This window comes from Zalophus californianus, chromosome 2 (assembly GCF_009762305.2).
Source record: "Zalophus californianus isolate mZalCal1 chromosome 2, mZalCal1.pri.v2, whole genome shotgun sequence".
NCBI classification, from domain to species: domain Eukaryota; kingdom Metazoa; phylum Chordata; class Mammalia; order Carnivora; family Otariidae; genus Zalophus; species Zalophus californianus.
The window spans coordinates 43,698,861-43,718,989 of NC_045596.1; the positions used below are offsets into that span (position 1 = coordinate 43,698,861).

At 36.5% G+C, this 20,129-nt stretch overlaps 1 protein-coding gene across 1 annotated transcript in view; it reads right to left on the minus strand.

Moving 5' to 3' along the window:
- Nucleotides 1-20,129, minus strand: part of CLOCK (clock circadian regulator) — a 139,009-nt gene that overhangs the window by 29,780 nt on the left and 89,100 nt on the right. The window contains 8 exon segments of the mRNA XM_035726414.1: nt 704-845; nt 5,645-5,720; nt 6,259-6,406; nt 8,190-8,296; nt 8,963-9,045; nt 11,236-11,354; nt 11,482-11,595; nt 14,914-15,034. Of these exon segments, the coding sequence (XP_035582307.1) occupies nt 704-845; nt 5,645-5,720; nt 6,259-6,406; nt 8,190-8,296; nt 8,963-9,045; nt 11,236-11,354; nt 11,482-11,595; nt 14,914-15,034 (910 nt within the window).

The following is a 20,129-nucleotide window of genomic DNA, read 5'->3' on the forward strand; positions in this document are numbered from 1 at the left end:
ACTGGCTCACTCCCTTTCTCTCTCTCAAATAAAATCTTAAAAAAAAAAAAAAAAAAAAAGCCAGCTTAAAGAACAGACTGGTTCTACCGTAAAAAAGGAATAAACAGTTTTGCTTTTTTTTTTTAAGGGATGATTAAAAGCAACTTACTAATACCAACACTACTACCTAAATATTTTATACACTACTTTATAAACTTAATTCTTTGTTAAATGTGAGCAACATGACTTTTGCTCACTGGAAAGGTTAGTATATTTCAGAAATGTAAAAATTTATCATTTTGAAGTAGCATCTCACCCATCTTCCCACCCACCTCCCCTCTGGCAACGAACCATTCTGTTTTCTATATTTAAGAGTCTGGTTTTTTGTCTTTTTCTTTGCTCATTTGTTTCTTAAATTGGTGAAGGGGATTAAGAGTACACTTATCATCGTGATGAGCACTATGTATAGAATTGTTAAGTCATTATATTGTAGACTTGATGCTAACATAACGCTGTATGTTATACTTCAACTAAAAAAAATAAAAAACTTAAAGAGTGTTTCTAACTTTTTAAAGTAATGAGTACTACAGTAAACCTTTTCATGTAAAAAAATAAAGTAGCATTTGATGAAAAATAAAGTAGCATTTGATGAAAAATGCTGATACCAGTAACACAATTTAGAAGACTCTCTTGAGAGAAAGTGCTTTCAAGCTAGGGTACTCACAGGAAGGGTCTGAGACTGCTGTGTGAGATGATTTTCTTGAACTCCGGGAGGAAGCAGAAGGCGTTGGGCTGTGATCAAACCTTTCCAAGGCTTCCTTGAGACTGACTGTGTTTATACGATTATCAGACCCAGAATCTTGGCTCTAAAGAGACAGAGTAAAATAAATGTTTTCTTGTGGTTCAGTTCAGAGATCCCAAATTAGCGATATAACCTGCTAACCCTTCTTCCCCAAAATCAGTTTTAACCCACAACAAGACAAAGGTACCTGTGTAATATTTTCTATAGCCAGAAAATTTTGGCTTCATTCTCTATTTACAGAAACAGATGCAAAAGAATGAAGCTGGACTCTTAGTTTATACCATATACAAAAATTAAGTCAAATGGATCAAAGACCTAAACATAAGAACTAAAACTATATAACTTTCAGAAGAAAAGGGGAAAAGCTTTATGACACTGGATTGGGCAATGAGTTCTTGGACGTGACACTGAAAGCACAGGCAGCAAAAGTGCAGCAAACAACACTATAAACGGTGGAAAGGTAGCCCACAGGATGGGAGGTAACATTCGCAAACCACGTATCTGATAAGGGATTAACACCCAGAATATATGAAGAATCCAATTTAAAAACAGACAAAGGTCTTGCATATATAAATGGTCAATAAAACACATTGAAAAGATCCTCAATGTCAGTAATCATTAGGGAAATGCATATCAAAGCTATGAGATACACCACTTCAAACCCATCAGGATGACTATTACTTAAAAAAAAAAACCCAGAAAATCACCAGCGTTTACAAGGACAAATTGGAACTTTGGTACACTGCTGGTAGGAATATAAAATAGTGAACGTACCATAGTAAACAGTATGATGGTTCCTCAAAAAATTAAATATAAAATTACTACATGATCCAGTAATTCCATTTCTAGGTAAATATTCAAAAGAATTGAAAGCAGAGACTCAAACAAGTATTTGTACACCCATGTTCATAGCAGCATGATTCACAATAGCCAAAAGATGTATGCAACCCAAGTGTCCATCACTAGATGAATGGATAAACAAAATGTGGTATATCCACACAATGGAATATTACTATAGTATCCATAATCAGCAAAATCTCCTACTCTCAACCTCACCTCGGAACATCCATTTGCTGGCTTGCTCTAAGACCCAGATGTCTCCCGAAAATACCACTTCCTTACAGGTCTTTTAAGTGGTGGCTATTTTCTATCTCATAACCTTCAGAGCCCTGCTCTGGAGGGGAACAAAGTCCTCCTACTGCTCTTTCCAGAACTTTTCCCTTTCCTCCTTCCCAAAACTGACAGCCAGAATCTCACATTATCACTATATGACTATCTCTCATTGCTATAATAAGTCATCTACTGACCTTGTAGCCACTCCTCACAAAGCACCTGAATTCAGATTTCTGCTCCTGGCTCAGTCCTAATTCTTACTTCCATAGTTACCAATATCAGTATCAATTCACATGTTCAACATCATGACTTCTCTCTTCCTTGATGCCTTGATCTTGATTTCCACCTGTCCTCAGTCACTCATTCTTAGTCATACCCTAGACCTTGTCATTACCATAATAAACCTTCCATAATCTCAATTTCAAACATCTTCGTCTTTGACCAGCATTTTCCATATTTCCTACTCATTTCTCTTTAGTATCCCAACTCCTTTAAATCCTTTAGTAGAACATAAAAATACACTGATTCTACATTTTCACAATCACTCTCTCATTTTATGTCTTCTCTCCCTTCTTTATCCAGCTTAAATTCATGGTTAATCATCATAACCACACCCTTGTATCATCAACTATCCTGCGCCTATCTCCCTTCACCACACTACCCTGGAAAAATCCCAATGCTCGTTAAACCAAATTTTTAATCTATTCAGAACGTGGCTGAAGAAATACAACATGGTGACCGTTCTCTCTTTAAATTAATGGCCAAGAACCTCAAGCGGGCCCTTAATCCTGCCTGCTAGACTAAAATTACCTTGTCTGTTCACTTTCCTAGGGAACAATTTAATCCTTGCTCCCCTCTTCTCAAACCTCCAACAAGTCCTCTCCTAACCCCACTCTGACTGGTTACTCTGCTTCCTGTTTCACTGAAGAGTGCTGCTGTAAGCTCCTATCATTTTATCAATCTACCCAGCAGCGTCTGTACTCATACATTCTGCCTTTCTTCATGTCACTACAGATCAGGGATCAGCAGACACTCTCTGTGATGGTCAGAGAGTCGATACCATAGACTTTGAGGGCCACACACTCTCTGCTACAACTATTCAACTCTGCTGGTGCAGCACAAGAGCAACCACAGGCTATATATAAACAACTGAGTGTGGCTGTGGAATCTGAGGATATAATTTTAATGTGTCACAAACATTATCCTTCTTTGGATTTTTTTCAATCACTTAAAAACATGTGGAAAACATATTTTTAGCTTGTGGGGGTTACAAGACCAGGAGGAGGACCAGATTTGGCCTAAAGGTCATAGTCTGCCAAATTCCTGTCACTGAATAATTTTTCCACTAGCTAAATCCTATCTGTCCACTATGGATGCGGTCCCATCTTCTCTCATCTGTTCAAGAACACTGCTCTAGCATTTCTACCTCTATCAGTAATTCTTCTCTTTCCAACAGAGCTTTCTCATCAGTATACAAACATGCTATAATTTCTCCCACCTTCAAAAGCAAAAACTTCTTTTAAGCCTACTTCTTCTTCCTACTACTGCACCACTCCACTCTTTTTTGTAGGAAAACCTTCCCTACTTGCTGTCTCTAATTCCCCTTGTCCCAGAAAATTCTCTCTTAAGCCCACCCCAGTCAGGCTTTCACTCATATTACTATTGCACCCAATCTGCTCTTATTGATCAATGAATGCATGTTGTTAAACTCAGTGCTCACTTCTCAGTGCTCTTTTAATTTAATCTACTGCAGCCGAATCTGACAAAGCTGATTGTTCACTCCTCATGGACATACTTTTCTTGGCTTCTAGGACAACTCAGTTTCCTGGTTTTATTCATACCTCACTGGATATTTCCCTTGAGTTTCCTTCACGTCTTAATGATGGATTGCCCCAATACTTAGCCCTTCATCATCCTCTCTCTCTCTCCATTCATTTTCTGGTGATCACATTTAGATTCATGACCTTAAAATCCATCCGCACATTAAAGTTTCTCAAAAATATACTTCTACCCTAATCTCCAGGAGGACTGTGGTAGTAAAAGTAAACACAGCTAAAGTAGACAGAGGCAGAATATATTTCGGAAGTAAGGCTAGTTGAATTTGCTAAGGATTGGACACTGGCGTAAGAGAAAACAAAGCAAGGAGGAATGACCTCTGTATTACTTTAATTTATATAACTGTCCTCCCTCATTTCAAGAAACCCTAGATTTAAGCACTTCTCTCAGAAAATGTATTTTACTAAAACATACTGGATCTTCTTCCACTAAGCATACAAAGCCTCTTCGAAAAAATTCTTTCACATGGGATCCATGATTGCAGAGAACTCTGGGTTATTCACCGACGTATTCTGAGCATCTAGAGCCACGTCCAGGAAGTACTGGTTTGTTGAAAAACTTAATGGTATCTCCCATATTGACCCTGGCAATGCTGCCTATTTAACTCATTTTTTATACAGATTCTTAATTCTTTTCATTCCACTTATTTTCTGCACATCAAAAATAACTGTTGTAGGCAACTTCTGACATAGTCCACAATGATCCCCGCCTCCTGGTATTCACCACCTTGTATAATCCCTCCCCTACAGTAGAGGCTGAACCTAGTGATTTGCTTCTAATGAACAGAATTGATAGAAGTGATGGGATATTACTTCTGTGAATAGGTTACAAAAGACTCCGACTTTCATCTTCCTGTTGGTGTCTCTCCCTGGATCTTCTTACCTACTTGCTTGGATGGAAACAGCTACCTGGAAAGGAACTGAAGGCTGTCTCTGGCCACTAGCCAGCAAGAAATCAAGGCCCTCAGTCCAACTATTGCTGAGGAACCCCATCCTTCCAACAAGCACTGAGGAAGCTTAGAAACAGATTCTGCCCCAGTGGAACCTTCAGTTGACTGTGGCCCCCACTGACACCTTGATTACAGGCTTGTGAGAGACCCTGGGCTGACCCCTTGATTCCAGTCAATGACCAATTCTAAGCAGAGGGCCCATCTAAACTGGGCGTAGATCTCTGACCCACAGAAACTATGAGATAATAAATGTGTATTATTTTATATCATTAAGTTTTGTTACACAGCAATAGGTAACTGATATACTATACTTCTACCTGGAATTAATGAAAAGAGAAACCAGGGTTCAGATTCTGACTAAAATTTCAAGCCATGTGTCTTTAGGGGAGATTCCCCCCAAAGCCTCAGTTTCAACATTTTCAAAACGGGGATATTACCCATGAGATAAGGATGTCTGAGGAATAAATGACACTTCACACTTCATATAAAGAACTCGCCAGAGCCTTGCATATTGCAGGCAATTAGGAAATGGTAGTTTGAATCTGAGATATGTCTCTCACTAAACAGGAGGCCCTTCAAATCTTTTTTAGAAGCAGATAAGGTTTTAAAATATTAAATTTAAAATAAAAATAAAGGGGTGCCTGGTTGACTCAGTTGGTTAAGCATCTGCCTTCGGCTCAGGTCATGATCCCAGAGTCCTGGGATCAAGCCCCACGTTGGGCTACATGCTCAGCGGGAAGCCTGCTTCTCCCTCTCCCTCTGCTGCTGCTCCCCCTGCTTGTGCTCTCTCTCTCTCTCTGACAAATAAATATTTTTTTAAAAAATAAAATAAAAATAGTAAAATATAATTTATAACCCTGTCACAAGTGAGGCAATGAAATATTTGAAAATACTTTTCCTATAAATTATTGAGTCTTGCCTTTCATTGGGAAGAAAAACTTTTTTTAAAACTCTAAGATACATACTTTGTCAGCAGCTGTCTCAGGAAGAGACTCTTCAATGCCAAGTTCTCGTCGTCTTTCAGCCCTAACTTCTGCATAACTACAAATGGAAAAAACAGAATTTTTGTGCTTAATCATTCATTTAAAATACTGCAGAGATGTGTTCCGTGTTTGTTATATGTCTTACTTGTTCATCATGGATTCCAGACTATTTGCTATGCACTACACAAACCTAGAACACATCTATAGTGTTCTATCTTAATCTAGGTATCTCAAAAGTTTTATATGCTACGGTAAATGATCTTTGACTACACAGTACTTAAAAGAGGACTTAAATAAAGGAAAAGTATGCTTATCTATTCCAGTGCTCCTTTTACATGATGGACTTTGGTACATAAAAGATAGTCACAGCTTCTGCTCTAAACCATGACGTTTATGTCAAGAATTATATATGTATTTGTACCTGTATTCTATTTCCATATAATGCCTGTAAGTAAATTTAATAATGCATTGAAAACATGTATCAAAAATTAGGAAAAAGATCACTGTACCTCTTAACAAGTCATGCCTAAAAACTACATTGCCAAACTCACTATCGGTGTTTCTATAATTCAGAAATGCTGTAAAAGAATTATTACCTTACTACGGTGTGAGTACAAACAATAAACTCTGGCCTTGAATTCCACTGATGATAAGTGATGTAATAATGAGTTTGAAGCCAAATCCACTGTTGTCCCTTGGTGAGGAATCTATAATAACATGATTTGCCTTTCCCATATTGCATTACTAAGAAGGGAAAAGAGAAAAATATTTATTGATTCATATAATTAGTTATGAATCTGGGTTTTAGCCAAAGCTATAATTTACATTTAAATCTATATACATAATTCTTCTGGCTTTTCAATAACACATTATCAGTTATAAAAAAGTGTTATTCTATAGAGATAGCTTAAGGTCCCAAGCAATTAACATATCTTCCACAGTGCCCAACTTAGAATCAGTTATTGCTGATCTCAGATACTTTTCACACACGATACATTTCCAAATACTTAAGAATGAAGTAGTCACGTATTGACTTCCTCCTACTAACAAGAACTGAGGATAACAGCAATAAATAATCACATTTGAGGTTTTTTTTCCCATAGGTATCCTGGCAGGGACTGCATTGTTGGAGCATTTAATTCAAAACTTTAATGAAAATCAGAGTAAGTTAATTTAAAGTAACTGGTAAGTACAGTGTTACCCAAAACATTCTCTGTAGATTCTAAGTTCTGAAGTTCTGTAACGTATTAGGCAAAAAAAGAGTTCTGTAGTTAAATTAATTTGGGAAACAGTGTTAAATAGTTTTACTTAGTCTTTCTTTTCAAAACTATGAGTATGCTAATTTATGTCATGATTCTGGGGGTGAGGAGGTGGTAGGGATTAATTACAAAATGTTTCCCAGGTTTCCTTGACCATAAAATCTGTTTTTAATGGACTGGCATTCTGTGAAACAAACCTTAGGAAATGCTGGTCAGGGATCAATCTCTCTCTGTCTCTCTTCATGAGGAAGCCAAGGTCTACAAACTCAATTGCTTGTCCAAAATTACCCAGCTAGTCAGGAGAAGTGTACGATCTTGTCAGTACATCATAGAGCTTAGTGCCCCTATCACTCGGAGTGAATGCTTTTTTTTTGTGCAGTAACTTTACTCTGAACTCTTCCATTTAGTTGATGCTGTGATGTAACATGGTTTATTTTTCATATAGAGGCTTACTAAACCAGCCTAAGACATCATGAAAGTATCTTAAATATCTAATTAAGCTTTAGAGGATACTTCAAGAGGGTAGGATTTGGGGAGGAGAATCAGAGAAGCAAATAAAATATCATTAAAACAAACTTCTGAAACAAAGAAAGAATAGCATGTGGTAAAGGGTCTAGACTCTAATCCTGTCTCTGCCACCCATGAGTTGTGGGATTGAGAGTAAATTACTTGGCCTTACTGTGCCTCAGTTTACTCATGGAGATAATAATACCTACTTTCTAGAACTCTGGTGATGAGTAATGGAGATAACGTATATAAATCGTTTAGAATAGTGTCAGGCAGGCACAAAGAGATGCTAATGTTCCTGCTGCTAATAACCATAACAGCAGGTAACATTAAGTACCCACTATGGGCTTTCTAAGAGTTTCTTTAAATGTGCACCTGCCTCCTGGGCAGACTTACATGCCTGGATATCAAAACTTATTAAATAGTGTTATATTTTGACACATACAATTTTCAAAGGAATCTACTTCTCTTACTCTGGATATAGAATTTACACAGTTCAAAAACAAGGTTCATTATATATTATAAACCTGTACTTACTATTACAGATTAAAATATGTAAAACAGGAACAAGTTTAAGTTTGATCTAGGATTCCTACTGGATTGGTTATAAAGTAAAATCTTCCAAAAAAGACAATCTTCCAGTATTTTTCAGAAATACAAAAATGGTTACAAGTCTGCATTTTATCACCTTCTATTAATACACTAGTTATTTACTTGACTAAAAGCAGTTATTATCACCAGAAATATTAAAATCTACTTACAGTGCTCATGACACTTTGCCAAATTTTCTAGGTCATCCACATGATAGTAATCATAGCCTGATGTTCCCAGAACTTCAAATGGCAAATATCCTATTATAGGTGGTGCTCTAAATTACATATAAAACAATCAATATTATAACTTTTTCCACAATAAGAAATACCTCAACTAGAAATAAGTTTTGGGGGGCACCTGGGTGGCTCAGCTGGTTGAGTGTCAGACTCTTGGTTTCAGCTCAGGTCATAATCTCAGGGCTGTGGGATTGAGGCCTGTGTCTTCGGGCTCCACACTCTCGGGTGTCTGCTTGAGATGCTTTCTCTCCTTCTACCTCCACCCCCCACCCCAACTTGCACACACATGTGCACGCTCTCTCTCAAATAAATTTAAAATATATATATATATCTTGGGGTGCCTGGGTGGCTCAATCGGTTAAGCAGCTGCCTCTGGCTCAGGTCATGATCCCAGGGTCCTGGATCAAGCCTGCGGTTGGGCTCCTTGCTTAGCGGGGAACCTGCTTCTCCCTCTCCCTCTGACCCTCCCCCCTGCTTGTGCTTTCGCTCGATCTCTCTCTCAGAGTAATAAATTAAAAAAAAAAAAAAAACTTTAAAAAATAAAAAATAAAATAAATCTTAAAAAAAAGAAAAATCAGTTTTGGGAGAAACCTCTGGTTTTTGAAAAATGGATAATGGATTTGAACATCTGATTAGAAAACGTTTGTCCCTAAAACCCATTAATTACATGACTTTTAGCTTAATGGAATTTAAAATGAAGTTACCTGTGATCTAGAAATAGGAACTTCCATTCTAAACTATGTCTAGATGTAAACTCTTCATTAGGTTCTTCAACAGTGCACATTTCCTACAAGCAAATTAGTAATTAAAATTTAGAAATACTGTTCTGTGCCCCTAGAAAAATCCTAAATATTGTTAGCCATGAAAGTCATTAGATAATTTTTCCCTAATTTATTTTTTAATCACATTTTAATTTTCTAGTATTAAAGAATGTGGCAATAAACAGATGCAGAATTCTGGGGGAGTTTTTCTCAACATATTTCTCTATTCACTCACATGCTTATAAAACCCTAATTCTAGGGGCGCCTGGGTGGCTCAGTCGTTAAGCGTCTGCCTTTGGCTTAGGTCATGATCCCAGGGTCCTGGGATCGAGCCCCACATCGGGCTTCTTGCTCCACAGGAAGTCTGCTTCTCCCTCTCCCACACCCCCTGCTTGTGTTCTCTCTCTCGCTGTCTCCCTCTGTCAAATAAATAAATAAAATCTTAAAAAAAAAAAAAAACCCTAATTCTAAATTCAGATCTCTCTCCTCAATTACAGTTCTATATTTCTGTCCAGATGTCCCCCCACGCATCACAAACTCAGTATGTCCTAAAATGAACTAACTGCTTTACTCCTCATACTCACACAGTTCTGCCTCTTGTTACTGGAGGCATACCTGGTGTTGTGCCATCAGTCTAGAAATCTGATAGTCACAAAACAATCTCATTTTCCCTTTTAAAAACCATCTAAATGGCTATTACCAAATTGTTTCAATCTCACCTTCTAAGTTCAAAAAAAAAAAAAAATCTATTTGATCCCATCTATCTTCAGGGTCTTATTAGACTCTAGACTTGCCATCACTGGCTCACATTATTGCCATAGCTTCTCCCCAGACAAGTCTCCCTGTTCTTTAACTCATCTTCTAAACTGGCCACAGTTACTTTCTAATACTCAAGTAAGATTATGACTTCCCTGCTTAAAACCTTCATGATTTCTCATGTGGTTAGGATAAAGTTTAAACTCCTAGCATGGAGAAACAACAAAGAAACACATTTTATTTCTGGACTCTGCTTGCTTTTCTAACCTCATCTCCCACCATCCCTATCCCCACCACAACAGTAACCCTAGACCTAGTCATACTCAGCAATGTATTCCAACCTCCTCTGTGTCCTTGAATGACCTTCTATAGCACAATATAGTGAATTAAAAGCTTGGGCTTTGAGAGAATGGGAATTATAATTAATCCCAGTTCTACCTCTTAACAGCTGCAACTTTGGGCTTCCCAAAGCCTCAGTTTCCTTAATAAAAAATATATATTATAATGTATAAATAATAAAATGAGAATCATACTAGCAACTATCTTATAAAGTTATTACAAGAATTAAATGATAATACATGTGAATTATGTAGCGATCAGCAAATGTTAGCCCTTGCTATCATTTCCTAAGAACAGAACAAGCAGAGCAAGACTGGATTAAGATCCTCGAACTGCTATTTCAGCATTTTGTCCTAGAATATGGTATCTCCCTAAACTTAAAATCTTAGCCTGGCTTATTTCAAGCCACTTTCTAGTGGTTGAATTGTCTTCCCACTTGTCTACTAATCATCTACTTCTTGGGCCCCAGGGAATAAAATAAATTATTTAACTGAATTTTAAAATTGAAGAAGTAAATTATATGAAGTAAAAGGCCACTTGCATATTTCTTTCAAAAGCAATCTTTAAAAATTACCTAGATTTTTGGCCTTTCCCCTTTAATGTAGATTGTGAACTATACAAAAGTACTCTAAAATTTTGCACAAAAGCAAGACAGGGGTGATACATAACCACTGGCTAACTGCAAAGCAGATATATTTTAAAATGAGTGCCTTGATAAATCATTTCCTTCAAAATAAAATAAGACAAAATCAGAGAGGGAGAGAAACCGTCTCTTAACTCTAGGAAACAAACTGAGGGTGGCTGGAGGGGAAGGGGGTTAGGGGATGGGGTAACTGGGTGACAGGCATTAAGGAGGACATGATGTAATGAGCAGTGGGTATTACATGCAACTGATGAATCACTAAACTCTACCTCTGAAACTAATAATACAGTATATGTTAATTAACTGATTTTAAATTGAAAAATTATCGTGACCATGTATATTTAATGACTCATGATCATTACTGCTTTAATGTTTGTAAGAAATATCAGTTATTCTGGAAACAACAAAAAAATTACATAAAGATAGTTCTCATAATATGAAGTGAAATCCTCTTTGGAAAATAAAATTAGAAACATACCTTGATGAATTGAGGTGTAGCTAATCTCACAGTAGCTACAAAACAAACTCTATCATCATAAGAAGGTCTGTGTGTGCGTTGTATAGTTCCTTCAAAACCATTGTGTGCTGAAGTGGATACTAAAACAGTAAGGAAATACATATCATCAGTTAACTCCAATAAAATCTAGTTATTGATGTTCAAACATCTGTGTCTTTAAGAGTTTAAAGAAATACCAAGTTAAAATTCACTATATTTTTAACTCACCGCTGTTTAAAGATTTGAAATTTCCTATGAATTTTACATATTCATAGGTAGACGGCTCCTTTGGGTCTATTGTTCCTCGAAGCATATGACAACAGAATTCTAACTGATTTTTTGCTGAAATGAGAAAAAAATGTGATATATTTATGGTTTATCATAATGAATGATCTATAAGATGATAAAAGTTGTGTAAGTTTATAATCACTATTTTCTCCAATAGAAGTCCTCAAGGACATTTTATTTAGGCCATAAAAGTAGAATATCTTTAGAAGATGATCTCACCTTGTTCTTAACAGAGAAGACAGATCTTCTGATATAAGCAACTATATGTTTCCCCACTTTTATCTGTCCTTCCTTCTCATTCTTCACTCTAATGTCAAAGAAAGGTTTTGCTTCCCATTACAAAGCTAATGCCTCTCTCTACTTCAAACAGCCTTTCCTACCTTCTCTAGGACTAGGGGCACACCACTGTCATTCATTCCTCTAGAATCCATACATTCTCTTCTTTGGGCCCTTACTTTCCAATTTTAAATTTGTCCAGGTCTTTCCATCTTAAACAAAGGGTTTTTCATGCTATTCTTTTTAGTATCATAGATCTTCCTTTTTATTATGTACTCTAGTTTTCATAGATTCATCTCCCTTAACTTCATTAAATGTGGTGTTAGTCCTTACACCTCTGAAGAAATTTCTCTTCTGAAGATCACCAGCATTTGTAATGTTAACTTCAATGATCTTTCCTTGTTGTTTCTACCTCTTTAAAACTCATTACATCTTCATCCCCATAACATGAAACCTACCTTCCTAACTTATTGACTACTTCTATAATCCCTCCGTCAATCTATTTTCAAACTATGGGCATTCACAAAAGTTCTTTTTAGGGGCGCCTGGGTGGCTCAGTCAGTTAAGCATCTGCCTTCATCTCGGGTCATGATCCCACAGTCCTGGGATCGAGCTCCACGTTGGGCTCCTTGCTCAGCGGGAAGCCTGCTTCTCCCTCTCCCTCTGCCTGCCGCTCCCCCTGCTTGTGCTCTGTGTCAAATAAAATCAATCTTAAAAAAAAAGTTCTTTTTATCTTTTACTATCCCTTATAAATGTATTGGCATTGGTAAATTTATTTACTCCTAAATCTCTCTCCCTAATTCTAACATTTTATGTAAGATGAAATCTCATATCACTATTTGCTTTAGGACATTTCTACTTGATTGTCCCACCAAGTAACTTAAACTCAGAATACCTGGAAGTGAACTTATCCCTCTTTCTTATAAGCCAACTGTTCTCCTTTGTCCTATGTGTGTTATCTCCCCAGTTAGAAACCCTATCAATTTGGTCTCTTCTCTACCTAACATATGCCCCAAAACTAATCTGTCACCAGAACCTGCTATTTATTTCACCAAGGAAGCTCTCATTAGTCATTTTTTCCAACTGAGCATCCAGTACCACAAATTTAGTAGACAAATTACCCTACATCCAGGTAACTGCAAAACGTATTTTTTAAGCTTCTACACTCCTGCCGCTCATATTCAATCTTGCCTACTACTCTTAGACTAATATTACCTTCATCATTATTTCAGTACTCAAGGACTAGTAACACCTCTTTTTGCTCACAACATCAAACTCATACTCTTCTGTCATTACCATGAATGGCTTTATTATCAAACTCAACAGATTCAAAATCTAACTACTTTCGTCCTAAAACCTTCCCCATTGATGATCCCTGGCCACTTGGTCACCTGTGCCCAATACCAAGTCCTCTTGAGTTTATCTACTCAACATTCATATATATATAATATATATATAGGCTTTCCCTTCCACCCTTAACTTCTATTGCTATTCTTACCTCCAGTCTGGTCCTTTCAAAATTTTCCACCTGAGATACATTTTTTTCACACCACTTTTTGTCAAATCCCCTTTCACTGGCTCCTCACTATGTAAAAAATAAAAATCAAACTCCTTAGGATGAACTATTAAGCCCAATTTCCTTCTCTGGACACAAATCATACCACGTGTACTACCCACCCCACCTTCATTATGGCCCAAATGACCAGCCTGCAGAATCCTGAATTTTCTAAGCAATTTCCCCTGTTATATATCATGTTACTCCTTTGGCATGAACACTTTTTTTTCTGGGGAAATAAATTTATTTTCTATATTAATTGTTTAACTAGGGGTCAGGAAGTCATTTAATTAAAGCTTTTCTCTATCAAAAAGTACTGTTGCCAACCTCACCTCTGATCTTGGAAGCAGAAGTCTAAGAGCTGTCTTTCTGCCAGAAGCTTGCTTGCATTCAGTTCTCCAGCCAATTCTGCCTTATGATGAAGGTCTCTAATGTGGACCTTTTCACCTGTCCACCTACTGCTATGTCCCAGAGTTCCAGCTTTGTTCTCTTTGCTCTATACGTTTACCTGAAGCAATGCCCTTCAATCCACAACATCAAGCACTATTTATAGACATATAACTGGCCTCTATATCCAGCCCAGGTTTCTTCCCTGGAATGGTCTATCAGTCAATGTCATAAGAACTTGATTTTTTTAATAACTTAATTTTTAAGCAACTATAAGTCGGTTTCAAATGGATTCTCCTTGTCTCTAGTTCTTCTCGACTCCTGACAGACTATACATTCTTAACAAAGATAGACATTCATACATAGTTACACATAAATGTATGTGTGTGTGTCTCTATTCTTGGACAGTTAGTATGCTACAGAATTTCAGGGTTCAAAATACAAATAATTTTTAAAATGATTAATCAATATTACCAGAAAAGTCAAATATTCTAAATCATGAACAAAAGTGATTAAACACTAAACAGTGTTAAAACAATTTCAGATTAAACAAGGGGTAATTTAGTGGAGAAAATGAGACATTCAGGTCAAATTAATTTGTCAAATGAATCTAAGAGAAATGTCTGATTATACCATAGTATTTTGCACTTCTTGAAGGCAAGGACTATTTTTCACTATTCTTGGCACTCTTATGATATAGCACAAGTTCCAGGAATATTAAGTATATCCAATAAATGATAGCAATTCTGTTTAATAAAGCAATTTCCTTTACTTAATAATATTTTGAAATACAGAAGTTATTTTTTCCTACAGTTTCAGTGTTCAATTGGTTAGTGATGGTGAAAATGAGAATATCTTAAAAAAAAGATTTTTTCTTAATACATTGTCAAGTTCCATTTTTGTGTAAAATACATTTTTATGGCAAAACTATTGTAACAAAAAAGATGGGCTTTCAATATACCCTGAGAGTGTGGTCATAATTCCATTTTATATATATATATATATTAATATTTAAAAAGGATCTAATAGGGTATATGGAATGATGCTATTTGTTAATATGGTTTGACATGTCTGTGTTTGTTACAAACGTACAAAAGTAAAGGAAAATGCAACCAAATACATTTAACTTTTTTTGCTTGATGGTGACTACTTACATTTTAAATATTCAGGGGTTAATGAATCACTTTCCAGCAGATGAGTAGAGAGTATTTTATAAACCTCTGAATGTTCCCCCTCTGGGATAAAATTAAATATACTTTGATCCACAAGATCAGACTGAAAAAGAAATTTTTAAAAAATAAAATAATTTTAGTGATTCAAGATACATGTATTTTAAAAGTGTATCACGGGGCGCCTGGGTGGCTCAGTCAGTTAAGCATCTGCCTTCGGCTCAGGTCATGATCCCACGGTCCTGGGATAGAGTCCCACATTGGGCTTCCTGCTCAGCGGGGAGCCTGCTTCTCCCTCTCTCCTCTGCCACTCCCCCCCCCTTTGTGCTCGCTCTGTCAAATGAATAATATCTTATAAAAAAAAAAAGGGAAAAAATAAAAGTATACCATCATTCTTAAAACAGCACATGAGCGTATGGCTTTCAATTATCTGTAAAAACTGACAAATGCCAAGTTATCGAGCACAACTCAAAAAACAAGAAAAGGTGGAAGAGGGTTAACATGACCTCCATGCCTCTGATACTAGTGTCATCAGATCTATGATCAATATTGGCTGTGAAAGTCTGATAAATTATTTGAAAAGGCAAGTTTCACTAAATTTGAACATTTACTATATAAGAGGACTAAGAAAGTTTATTAGAAAGATCTTTGGCTACGAGATACAGCCTTACCATATATCCAAACCTCTGGTAAATTATGGCGGTGTATACTATAACAAAGGACTAAAGCATTAGCCGCTGGCTAAGTGGAGATTTGATTTGGTGTTATTTCAATTGTCCAGTGTGTCCTTTCTTTTTTATTTCATTTTTCCAGCCATCTATCCTGTAACCCATTGTCAAAAAGCCTTGCTTTTAGATAACAAAAGAGTCAAGTAGTATGTTAAACGTTACAATCCTTGCTAAAAATATGGCTTTAACCATGGTTTAGTAACCAACATTCATTTGACAAACATCAGGTTATCTATGATGTGCCATGGCTGCGGAATCAAAAATGACAAGGGGCGCCTGGGTGGTTCGGTCAGTTAAGTGTCTACCTTCGGCTCAGGTCACGACCTCAGGGTCCCGGGATTGAGTCCCAAGTCGGACTCCATGCTCAGTAGGGAGTCTGCTTCTCCCTCTCCCTCAGCCTTTTCCCCACTCATGCACAAGTGCACTCTCTCTCTCTCAGATAAATAAAAATAACATAATAATAATAAAAAAAGAACCACTGACAAAACTTCAGTGACTTCACATTTCCTACCAAATCTAGTACATTCTACTTGGTTTCTCTACGTTTTCAAACTGCCCCATGGAATTCTGGGAACAGTGAAGTGGCATCTCAAGAACTGTGGAGGAAGGGGTGGAGGGTAAGGGAAGTGAGAAGGTGTTGTGAAGGCTGGGCTAAGGGTCTTTCCCCCTGCATTCAACCAAAGCACTTCCACTGTTTCTATTTTAAACACTGTAAAGATTTTTGTTAAAAGCAAAACAAACAAAAAAACCCCAAAGAACAATAAAAAACAACCATGGAGGCTAGTGGGAGGTAAGAAAGGGTGTTTTACTACTCTCCACACCAGCCATACATTCACATTCTTTCTTTTCTCTAGCCTGCCTCACCCACCCCATGAAGTAGAATATCCTCCCCCCTCTTCCCACAGATTTGTACCTACTCTAACCTTTCAAAGTTCCAGTTCAAATGATTTCCTTCAAAAAAGCATTCTCTTCTTGCCCTTTGCAACAATGTGGATGGAACTAGAGGGGATGATGCTAAGTGAAACAGGTCAGTCAGAGAAAGACAATTATCATATGATTTCACTCATGTAGAATTTAAGAAACAAAACAGATGAACATAGGGGAAGGGAAGGAAAAATAAAATAAGATAAAAATTGAGAGGGAGGCAAACCATAAGAGATGCTGAACTCTAGGAAACAAAGAGGATTGCTGGAGGGGAGGTGTGTGGGGGGATGGGATAACTGGGGGATGGCCATTAAGAGGGCACTAGATATAATGAGCACTGGGTGTTATACGCAACTGTGAATCATTAAATTCTATCTCTCAAATTTTAAAAAAAGCCTTCTCTTTAACACCATAATCCACAGTAAAAATAAAATTTAGTATTTATTACTCATATCATTCATTTTCCATAAAAAATATTTGTTATATTTTAATGTCTATGCCCTGCTACCCCATGAGTGAACAAAAGGGTCCTATTTCTTACACCTTTATCTCCTGTCCTTCAAATCAAGGCACATTAGCACTATGCTTTGCGTGTAACAGCAAAATATTTTGGATTAAGGAGTTATTTGATAAAGGTTTTAGGGATAACCATACCAAAAATATATCTGTATTTTAATGAGATTGTGCTGAAAGTCTGAAAAACCTCTAGAAGTAATGAACTAAAAATTCAAGCATGAATAAGAAAACTGCTTGTTTTCTATAAATATAAAAATATATACATCTATAATCTATATATAGATAAAATCTATAAACATAAAAATAAAGTATCAGTAATATAAGCATTGATACTAATATAAAAAACTTTTTTTTTAAGATTTTATTTATTTATTCATGAGAGACAGAGAGAGAAGTAGAGGGAGAAGCAGGCTCCCCGCGGAGCAGGGAGCCCAATGTGGGACTCGATCCCAGGACCCTGGGATCATGACCTGAGCCGAAGGCAGACGCTTAACTGCTGAGCCACCCAGGCGCCCTAAAAAACTGTCTTAACAGAAAAATAAGACACCAATTTGAAAAGCTAAAACTTTCATTTTGGAAATGATTATAGTTTTCTATTATTTATTCTTATCTACAATTTCTTCTACTATTTCAGTAAATTATGATTTGAGCCATGTTACCCTTACAGGAGGTTTCATATTCATAGAGAAAATATGAATGACTAGTAGAGAGTGGTACGGTCACAGGTGATCCTTCCCCACCATTCTGCTTCCCCTGACACTTGATAATCTGAAATGTCAGAGTTAGCAGGCAACTAATTAACTAATGTGTCAAACTTTCCTTTAACCACTACACTTAAAATCTCTAAATGAAGCTGATCATACTTATGTTGGCAAACCATCCACTCAGTTCCCAAACACAATTCAAAGGAAAGAAAATAAAATGGTAGCTATCTAGATCCTTCTATCTCTGTCAATCATCTTCATGAAGAAGAAATATAAAACCTGCTGTTTATAATGTGACATAAACCAATAGTCTTTCTCTTTTCATTCTTTTCTTAAACTGGAAGTTTGTGCCTTTTAATCCCCTTCTCCTATTTCATCCATCCCCTCCCTCCATCTCCTCTGCACCACTAGTTTGTTCTCTGTGCTTAAGAGTCTGTTGGGGTTTTTTATTCATTCGTTTTATTTTTCAAATTCCACATGTAAGTGAAACTATCTGGTATTTATCTTTCTCTATCTGACTTATTTCACTTAGTATAATACCCTCTAGTTCCATCCGCATTGTTGCAAAGGGTAAGATCTCATTCTTTTTTATGGCTGAGTAGTATTCCATCACACACAGACAGACAGACAGACAGACACACACACACACACACACACACACACACACACACACACACACACACACACACACACACACACCACCTTCTGTATCCATTCATCTATTGATGAACAGTTGGGTTGCTTCCATATCTTGGCTATTATAAATAATGCTGAAATAAAAACGGGTACATACATCTTTCTGAATTAGTGTTTGTGTTTTCTTTGGGTAAATACCCAGGAGTGGAATTACTGGATCATACAGGCCTTTTTGTTTTTTTCTACAGTAGGTCAATGTGACCATTTATTGGAAACTATTCAATCTTACCAATTTCCTTTTCTTTCAGGTAGACAACCAACAGTTAAATTACTGCTGTTAGTTTGGAAATATAAACACAAGTTGCCTTAAAAAGGACTAAAAGCTCCTCTGGGGAAAAAAATGTAAAATATATGTTAGATACAACAACTGTGTTCCTTTTGTACAGGCATAAGGAACAAAAATTCTGGCTCTATCAAATAAGCTTTCAAAATCATCATATGACTATTCAAAAAAAATTCTAAATTGTATTTCTGTAAACTATATTTATACCAAAGTCTGCACTGACTTTCTTAAAACACACTTATGTTTATACTTCCCAACTAACAAGTTAAGAAGAGCAGGAAAGGAAAGGAAAGGAAAGGAAAAGTATCTTCAGAGCAGCACTCTTACTCTTGGACTCTGTTACACTGTAACACGGTTAATCACACCCCTGATATTACATGTGATTACAAGTGTAATATATCCTCTCCCAGGAACACATTTAAGCAAGTGTGAGGAAATCAATCTTAACTTGTCAAGTGTTACCAATTTTAAGTTCCCAGTAAAGAGATCTTTTTGTGTTGGCACTTTCACTAAATTCTTGCATAATTAAGTCCTATTTCTCTGGGTACATTTCTGCTGATAACACAAAGGCAGGCTGGGCTAAGGAGGTCTAAAATCCCTTCTGATGCTGAGGTTGTATGACCCTATGATTTTGTTACAGAACGTCAGACCGGGGGGGGGGGGGGGGGAATCAATAAAATTCCTTCTCCTGATTATTAGCCACAAATAGGTTAAAATGTGCCTAAGTGAATTTCAGGCACATTTTCACTAAGTATGAAGTGACAAAGAAAAATATTCTTTTGGCAGGACCTAAAGTATCAGCTTTATAATTTTACAGTCAGAATTAGAATTTAAAAATTTTAAGTCCTATTGACAATGGCAAATTTTAATTTCTCAAGAAAACTGAATTATAAACACTATAGCCTAACTTGGGGATTTGCTAATGTTTCTTTCCTTTCAGGCAACAGCCAAAATTCTATTTTAGACAAAAAATGTTTGCATATTAAAACAAAAATTATTTTAAACTATTTGTTACAGTTAATTTTTACTGACAACTCAAAATAGAAAAGCACAGTTTTCTTTTATTATGCATAATCCTAAACAAGTGTTATTTCATTTTCTCAAAAGACACTGTGCTTATGTTTTCAAACCATTAAATAACATATAATTCAGCAATGTCAGTGATGTGAGGCAAAGTATCCAAAGTAACTGGACAAAAGCAAAAAAAACTATTTTTAAAAAGCTACTATTAACTCAGAATGAAATGAAATGGGTCTACTGGATCAGCAGCAATCTTCTCTACCAAAAAATTCACCTGCCAGTCTATAAGCTTTGGCTGGCACAACTAAAAAGATCCAGAAGATGTGAATA